Below are 9003 nucleotides of genomic sequence, written 5' to 3' on the forward strand. Positions count from 1 at the left end.
ACTGTCTGGCGTTAAGAGCGGTCCACTGGACCAGGAAGACATTACAAAAGTCCACTCATGGGGTAGAGTGTGAATGAGTGGCCAGCAGGTGGGGACCGTCTAGGGACTCAGGAGAGGGCAGAGGTGGAGAGAAAACGGCTTCTGTTTTGAACCTGGGTAATGGAGCTGGCGGGGACAGGTGAGCACTGGTGGCTGTGACAGAGAAGTAGGCTGGAGATGACGATGAGCTTGAGGGGGGCGGGTTTTCTACGTGAGAAACGTTGACCAGAGGAGGCTGGCCGTCAAATGGGAGCTGGAGACGCAGGCAGAGAATCTTGCTTCGGGGGCCTTGGGGTGTACCAGATCCGCAAGGGAAGATGTGTGAATGAGAACACTTGAACTGTGAGAAAGTGGACAGGGATCGGATGGCCAAGGTGACGCGAGGGTGGGGATGAGCAGCTCCCCGCGGTGGGGGGCCGCTGGGGACACCCCTGTGCCTGCTGCCGCCCGCGAGCCGCAGCCCCCAGACCCTCTGGCCTGCTGTTACCGGGCCGACATGATGGGCACTGGGTGGATCCCAGCCGGGAAACTCTGGTAAGGATGATGGCCGTGGAGGGTCATCAGAGTGTTCGAGGTGGCTGGAAATCTTCGTTTCTCTGCGAAGGAGGGAAGGAAGCCAGATTGCGGGAGTGTGAGGAGAGGGTGTTGGGGAGCAGCAGTGGGGGAGTGGGCCGAGCCCGTTTAGCCAAGACTCTGCACGGCCGCAAATGGCCCCAGGCGCGGGGGGCGCCGTCGGGGGTCGGCGGGGGAACCGCCTCCGGGAGGGCTCCATCGTGCAGGTCCTCGGCCATTTAAGGCTGTGGAAGTTGGCCTGCGAAGTCAGTAGAAGTGAGACGACTGAAATTACAGCACATATATTTTTAATTTTTTTTAAAGATTAAATGTTTAGAAACACTTCAGTTTGAATTCATTTCTACTTCTCAGGGTGAAAAATGAAACTTTTTACAAATTTCCTTATGTGGGATGATGAACAGGCATATATTTTCGCTCTCTGGATACTATTCATGCCATCTGGGATTTAAAAATTCATAGTATAGCATTGTTACTGAATTGTAAAATTTTATGCATGCTATTTTAAAATTTTTCTGGTATTTAGATTTTATAGTCCAGTCTTTGGTATTTTAGGTTAGGCCTGTGAGCAGTTTCTGCTAACCACCGTGCACTTAATATCAATCTTTTTATTGCACCATTCTTCATTTTGATTTATTTTTTAGGTCAGATGAGTACATGCTTGAGTAGTTTTTTCCAGAAAGGGTCATCGTGTTCCCCTCCCCAACCAGCCCTGGACAGCATAGTTCTTTTCTGCTCTCCCCTTCTGCGCCCCCAAGACAACACGTAGCGATTAGAAAACTCATCGCCTTCTATTACGAGTGTTTATTTTTGGTTGTAAAGCCCTTATCTGTCTACATTACCCGGCTAGCAGCCACCGCGTGCTGCAGCTGCCCACAGGCCAAGCCCGGCCTGTGCTGTGTGTTTGTTGAGTGAGTGCGTGAGTGAGATTCCAGTCTCAGCCCTCCGGACTCTGGGCTGCCACTGGGGTCTCTCAGGGGCCCCCCGCCCCTCCCCACGCGCTGTGCCGCCTTCTTCGTGTGGACGAGGCCTCTACCACATCTGGGAAACATCTGTACAGCATGCGGCTTACATTTGGTAATCCGTGTAAAGCACTAATCACAGTGTGTGGTACTTAGAAATAACTTCATAAATATATTTTTATGACTTGAAGTCACCAGCCGTGCGAGGGGAGAAAAAATACAGATGCTTTGCCTCCTTGCCATGGTGCCGATGGAGTGCTGGAAGAGAGCACCCCGGGGTGGGGGTGACCGACTTGGCTCCAGCCTGAGGGGAGTCTTGGGTTTCCACCGAGGAAGGCAGACGCCCGGCTCAGAGCCGGAGGCCTAGCGTCGGAGGTACGAGGATGTTTTCCAGGTCTAAGTGAGGGTGGTGCGTTCGGCAGCAAGGCGGCGGTGGAGCCAGAAGTCGTGTTTGGGCCGGTGGGTTGGGCTCAGGGGACAGTGGAAACTTGGGGAGCGTGAGTAAGACGAGGACGCCCCAAGGCTGGGAGAGATGCTGGAGGACGACTGTTGTTTTGGGATTAGAATGACAAGAGGAGACAGGAACAGATAAACATTTGTTTAGCAAATATTTACTGAGCACTGAGCGCTTCTCAAGGAAGATTAGTGCCCGGGCACTCGGCTGAGTGCTGGGCTTCCCTGAGGAAGCCCGCGGCCACCGCCCGCCGCTCTGTGGGACTTGGCGCCCGGGAGGAGCCCAGGTGCGGCTCGGGTGGCACCGTCACCTGGCACCGTCGCCGAGCGCCGTCAGTGCCTTCACGACAAGTAGAGGCCATAGGGAGCACGCTGACAGGCAGAAGCCGTGGGTTTTGGGGTGACGGTGGGTCTTTCCGAGGAGGTGACGTTCAGCTGGCGTGGTGAGGGAGAGTCACCGGAGGGTTTGGGGACAGCATGTTCCAGGCACAGGGAGGACATGTGTGGAACTGGGGCGGGGGGCGGGGAGAGTGTGGTCGTCCTGAGAGAACGGGGGCGGGAGCGACGGCTTGAGCTGGTGGCATTTGCAGGACACGCCCGAGAGAGGCGGCGTGTGGAGAGCCGTGGTCTTGCCCTGGCAGGGCGTCCCCTGCACTGGGGAGACCGTGGCCAGTTGGGTGCCTGTCGCCCTGGCGAGGAAGGGTGACATAGGGCGGTGGGCGCGCGGGGAGCCCGACGTCCGAGGAGCCGGGGAGCACCGTGGTGTCCAGCGCCAGGCCCCTCGTGCCTGGCACCCACCTCGCGCCGGGCACACAGGCCCCGCCTGGCAGACGCCTGGCACCAGGGTTGTGCAGGGAGGCCCGCCAGCGGTTCCTGCGTGGACGTTGGGAGTGTCTTCCTGGTGCCTCGGGGAAGAGGTGGTGGGGCAGGGCAGAGGCCGGCCGTGCCCATTTTTAGATGTTCTTCATCTGGCGGCTGTTGCTGCGATGAGGGCTGACCCTTCGCAGGGCCATTGATGTGGGAGAAGTTTTTCCCACACACTTCACAGCTGAGAGGACACGGAAGGACGAGGGCTGCTCCGGGCTGAGGCGCAGCGAGCCTCCCTCCCGCCCTCCCGCCCGCCTGCCTGTAGCTCCAGGGCAGATGGCTGGTTGGTTTGTGGTCCTGTAAGGGCCTAAGAGGTGTCGTATTCCAGTGTGTGGTGGCGCATAAAATGGGGTCTTTATCACGGTCCAGGGCTCGGGGCTCAGGGCCCAGGGACCAGGAGCTCACAGGCTCAGGGTTCAGGGGCTCAGGGTTCGGGGCTCACAGGCTCAGAGTTCAGGGGCTCAAGGCTCACGGGCTTGGGGTTCAGGGGCTCAGGGACTCGGGGCTTGGGGCTCAGGGCCTCGGGGCTCACAGGCTCAGGGTTCAGGGCCTCGGAGCTCACAGGCTCAGGGTTCAGGGGCTCAGGGCTCACGGGCTTGGGGTTCAGGGGCTCAAAGGCTCGGGGCTCGGGGCTCGGGGCTGGCCTTGGTGCAGCCGACACTGGGTCACCGGCTCCGTTGAACACAGACTCCGGTGCCCTCGTGTCCACTGGCCAGCGTGCCCATCACCCTCACCCACCTTGGCTTTATGCCACAGGAGGGTCAGTCAGCATGGACGACCCCACCCTGTCCGGTCAGGACCGCGCACCTGCTTGTACAGACAGGTGGTGTTGGGCCCCTCCCACCCCACCTCGTGCGTGACCACCCCCTCTGTCTCCACCCGCCTGCCCCCAGCTGTCAGCCGACACTCCCCCTTCCCTGTCCTGAAGACGTACCTCAATCTGCCGGGCTCTCACACCCCAGCACCTTTTTCTGTGCGTAACAATTTCTGTTTTTAGCTTTACCCGCTTCTAATTTTTCTCGCAGCTAGTTGTGCAGATGAGGCGAGTCACGTGCCCTCTGGCCTGTTTCGCCCGTGAGGTGAGCAGTCAGACTAGCTCTGGACACCTCCAGTCTGAGGTGTCCACCGGGCGGGCCAGCCCTGCCCCGGGGGCCCCGGTCAGCGGAGAGCCCCGCATCGGCGAGGCAGGGCGGATGCAACGCTGATGAGTCCAGCAGTGAGCCCTGCGGACAGTTGTGAACATTAAGATAGCAGTTCTGCCGCAAAGCTGTCACCCAGCAGGCTGTCCGTAGCTGCAGGTGCCGCTGAGTGTTCGAGGGGCCCGCCTGCCGGCCCGGCACCTCACACCAAACGGGCCTGGTCTCGGACGGCCACCGGAGGTGGCGTCTTAGAAAACAAGCGGCTCGTCTTCTCTTCCGCACTGGGGGCGAGGGCCTGGCAGGCTGCCCCGCTGATCCGAAGCCGGGCGGCCGCGGCCTGTCCCATCTGGCGGGTGACTGCTAGGAGCCTGAGTGACCCGCGCACCTGCCTGACTGCGCTGTGCGGCATGTTCTGGCGTTGCCGGCGGTCTGTGCCGACAAGACCACGGCACAGGCGAGTTTGTCTGGAGCGCGGGTTCAGGAGCGTGGTGGAGGGCGTGGCACGGCACCGCTCTCCCCGTTCCACAAAACTTTCATCTGTGAGGTAGCTCGGAACTGCATGCGCTGCCTCTCCCTGCTGCACAGCCATCCCTTCGAGCTGGCTGACGCATCTTCTCCCAGGGCTGTGATCACGTCTTCCTGCCCCTGCCCGGGGCCCATGGTCTCTGGTGCCTGTGAGCAGGTGCAGGAAGCTCTCCCTGCTCAGTGAAGCAAGTTCAGAACCCCAGGTGGGCCCTGCGTGTCCCCTCGTTTGGCTTCGGTCCCCCCAGGCCCCTCAGCCAGGCTGCTGCTTCTGTGGTAGAATGGGAAAGAGAAGGGAATGAGCCTTCCAGGGAATGTTTGGAGAAGTGTGCCTGAACCTTAGAGAAACTGATCCACTCTGTAGAGAGCTAACTATAAATCAGTCTGCTTTTGATGGTCGATCTGACTTCTCCCAGCAGGTTGGGGCTGATCTGTTACGGGAACGCGTTGAGCCTTCCAAACCTGTCTTGCGAAACCAGGGCACTGATCCTCGGACAGGGATTCGAAACCCTCGACCTGCCCAGGAGCCCATCGCCCGAGTCCTGGTTCACTCCCCCTCCTTGCCTGTGTGCAGAGGGGACCCCGCATGGCGCCTGAGGCACAGCCTTCAGGGCTCCGCTGATCATCTCAGAGGCAGCCAGTTCTTGCCTCGGTCCCAGGTCTCCCCACTCCTCGCCCTCACTAGGAAATTATTTTTCTCCTTCCAGTCTGTTTCCTCAAAGAAAGCAGAGTCCACATGCTGCAAGCCCAGGGCCTAACTCACACAGGCCGTCGGTGCTGCTTTGTGGCCGCTCACAGGAGCACGCGCTTCCAGGCCAGGTGCGACTGTTACCTAGACGGGCACTTAAAATCCCAAAGTGCCGGGGTGATGCAGTACATGCTACGTAGAAGATGCCTCTGTACACGGTGTCTTTAGGCAGAGTCGTTTCAGAACCGGTTAAAAATGAAAACAATACAAACTTTTAAAAAAATATTTATTGATGCATACAGAATTGGGGTACAGGCATGATGAGAGGATTCCCCAGAGACAGAGTGGGGGGCAGAGAACAGATGAGGCAGATGTACTGAAGCGCACTGCTGAGGGGGCCGCGGGGAGACAGGAGGGGTGTGCTGCGCCCTGGGGGTCCCTCCCTGGCCGGGGATCGAACTCGCGCTGAAGCGGCTGCGGTGAGCTTCATGGGGCTGCGCTTTAATCCGTTGCGCCACCAGGGAGGGCCCAACACATACATTTTTGTGAACAAAAAGACCCACCCACCTGCCGCCAGTGGGTTTGGTGGAGGGAAGCGCAGGTGTCTGCGTCAGCACCGGGGACAAGAGTCCAGCATGTGTAGGCTCAGGCGCTTCCCTCCTCGCTGGCCACCGTCCCTCCGCCTCCAGCCCCTGCTCGCGGGCACCACGCCTGGCTTGTGCTGCCCGTCTGCCGACACAGCACAGCCACCCTGGGGCTGGCGGCCCAGTCGCCGGGAGCTGCCAGTGGGCGCTCGTCAGCCTCTGTCCATGTGTGCGACAGAGCGGGACGCACAGACCCCACCTAGAGTCGGGGCGCCTGCTGGAAGGCACCCCGCTCGGGCGCTGAGCCCACGCGTGGCTGGGGAGCGTTGGGGCTCAGAAGCAGCTGGGAGCCGCGACTTGAACGCCACCGCTGTTGTCTCCTGCGCGTTTCTGATTCGCCCGACACGCCCTCTGCCGACCAGCCTCTCTCTCCTTCCCCTTCACGGTGGGCAAAGGGGGGAAGAGAGGCAGTGGTACCACTGGCAGCACAGGCCGGCCCGGACCCGACGGGCGGGGCGGGCGGGCGTGGCCAGGGAGAGGCAGGGTGACCTCACAGGGATCGGGTGAGGCGGGGTGAGCCGGGGACGCCGAGGGGCCGCTGAGCACAGCTCTGGGCAGGGACCCCGCTCCGCAGGAGCGGGGCCAGCGGGGTACGGAAAGGATGTGCGCAAGTGCAGCCTTCGGCCAGGGGGAGAAGAGGTGCCCGGTCAGTCCGGTCCGAGAAGCACGCCGGAGGGCGTCGTGTCTCAGCCACGTGTCGCATGTGTTGTGGGACTTGGGCTGACCTGAGTGAGAACCCCCACAGCCTGCTGCCCTGCTCAGAGCGGGTCCCCGAGAAGACCCGCAGCCACGTCCGGCCCTGAGCTGCTTGCTGCTCCAGACCCCGCCCCTCCGCCCCTGGGTGGGACGCGCCTGTCCCGGCCCAGCGCCCTTTGCCCCTCGTCGCCTGGCGGATGTCTCCACGTGCTCGGCCCCGCGGACCCGCTTCCCAGGCTCCGTCCGCCCGCCCCTCCCCCACAGGTGGGGGCTGTGCCCTCTGCCGGGCCAGCCTGGCGCCCCCGGGGTGGGCCGTGGGTGAGAGCGGGCGCCTGCCCCCCTCCCCCTCTCCAGTCACTGTCCGGACCCGCCGCCCGGGCCTGCGAGTGCCGGGTGCGCGGGCACAGCTCGGCCCGGGCTCACCTGTCGGGGCCGTCGGGCTCAGGCTCTGCCCTTCTCCGTGTCACCTGCCTGGACGCGTCTCCCGGGCCCCGGGCCACCTCCCGCAGGGCCCAGAGGGCGGAGACCCTGGCGGTCAGCCCCGGGCGCCTGGGACAGCGCGCTGACCAGAGCCGCCCTGCCCCCAAAGGACAGTTCTGCACGGAGGACGTGGACGAGTGCCTGCTGCAGCCCAACGCCTGCCAGAACGGCGGCACCTGCACCAACCGCAACGGCGGCTACGGCTGCGTGTGCGTCAACGGCTGGAGCGGCGAGGACTGCGGCGAGAACATCGACGACTGTGCCTTCGCCTCCTGCACCCCCGGCTCCACCTGCATCGACCGCGTGGCCTCCTTCTCCTGCATGTGCCCCGAGGGGAAGGCAGGTGAGCACCGGGCGGCGTCTGCCCTGCGCCCGGGCCGGGCCTGCCCCCCGCGGCCACACGGCGCCGGTCTCCCGGGGCCGGGGCCCCACTCTGCGTCAGGCCGAGCGCGTCTCGGAAGTGAGGCCTGACTCCCCGGAAGCTGGCGCGGTACCAGCGTGTGGATGCGGGGGTCACGTGGAGGAGGAGCGGCCCGTGGGCCAGGACCTGGCAGGCGAGCGGCTCTCACACGCCCCCCGCACCCCAGCGCTGCCTCCGCAGGCGCCCCCGGGACGGTGGGCGCCACCGCGGCGCAGCTCGGGGCGGCTCCCGGCGCCGGCAGCCAGAGGTCGCCTGGCCGAGGGGCTTTGTGCCCTGCGGTCTCCAAGTGCCCCCGGCCTGCTGCCCAGGAGCACCCAGCTAGTACATGACAAAAGCAGACTTTAACCCTTTCGCGGGAGAAGTGGCAGGGGGCTCACGTCGTGCCTGTTGACTTCAGAAGTGAGTGTCACACAAACCAAACGCTTGGCCTGAGTTCCTGTTGCTGCTGGCTCCCTTTGTAAACCTTTCAGGTGGGCTGGTACCAGTCACATCATCTACGACAACCGAATCTTTATGTCATCTAGAAAACAATGCAACCAGTTTGAACAGGGCATAGCTTAAGCCGCGCTGAGGAGAAATTTTAAATTCCCAACAGTAAACAGCATCAGCTCATCGGAGAGCCCTTGAGGCCAGTGCACATCTGGGTCCTGCTGCAAAAGGCCCGCCTCCCGCTTTGTAGGAGAAGCCTTAGCTACCTGCTCCGAGTTAACTGCAGACGGGGAAGTCCAGTTCCCGGGAGAGCTGTGCAGCATGGGCCTCATGGCTCCAGGGGCTGTTGGCGGGGAAGGGGTTGCTCCTCTGCAGGCCGGGTGGGCGGCTCCTTGCTGTCCGTGAGGCTAGTGAGATGCCGGCGGCCCCACGGGCCAGGGCACCCCGATTTGGGAAAGGAGGTTGTCAGATAACATAGAGGATGCTTGCCACGTTTGAAACGTGGCAGACAGTATTTGCCATTTATTTGAAAGTCAGGTGGAACCGGGCGTCCGTTATTAACATCCTGCAGCTGGTGGAACTGCTGGAGAGAGGTTTCCATCTTTTCTCTCCGTTATCTAACCGTGACACCTGACGGCCCGTGAGCTCTCTGCCCTCGGGGAGGGGTCCAGCTGAGGCCTCAGGCTCAGAGATGAGGCTGGTCTGCAGAAGCTCCTTGCTCTGGCTGGCCACGTGCCCCTCGGGAAAGGTCAGGGAAGGGGGGACGTTCCCTCTGACCGCCATGCTGGGTTTTGATGAGCCAGTCGTAGCTGGTCCCTCTCCCATAGAGAAAGTAAGTGCCTCGCCAAGGGAGGACGCTTTCCCTTTGCGCCTCTGACCGCTCTGTCCTCCCGCCCCTAATGCCCCTTGACAGGCCTCTTGTGCCACCTGGACGACGCCTGCATCAGCAACCCCTGCCACAAGGGGGCACTGTGCGACACCAACCCCCTCAACGGGCAGTACATCTGCACCTGCCCTCAGGGCTACCGAGGGGCGGACTGCACGGAGGACGTGGACGAGTGCGCCATGGGTAAGTGCCCGCCCCGTCGCCAGC

The 9003-nt window shown here is 62.2% G+C and overlaps 1 protein-coding gene across 1 annotated transcript in view; it reads left to right on the forward strand.

Moving 5' to 3' along the window:
• The window catches only part of NOTCH2 (notch 2), a 92487-nt gene that overhangs the window by 47982 nt on the left and 35502 nt on the right, over positions 1-9003 (forward strand). The window contains exons 6-7 of the mRNA XM_012730013.1: positions 7170-7403; positions 8824-8979. Of these exons, the coding sequence (XP_012585467.1) occupies positions 7170-7403; positions 8824-8979 (390 nt within the window). The remainder of the gene's footprint in view (positions 1-7169; positions 7404-8823; positions 8980-9003) is intronic.

This window comes from Condylura cristata, unplaced genomic scaffold, assembly GCF_000260355.1.
Source record: "Condylura cristata isolate star-nosed mole 26May11 unplaced genomic scaffold, ConCri1.0 scaffold00026, whole genome shotgun sequence".
NCBI classification, from domain to species: domain Eukaryota; kingdom Metazoa; phylum Chordata; class Mammalia; order Eulipotyphla; family Talpidae; genus Condylura; species Condylura cristata.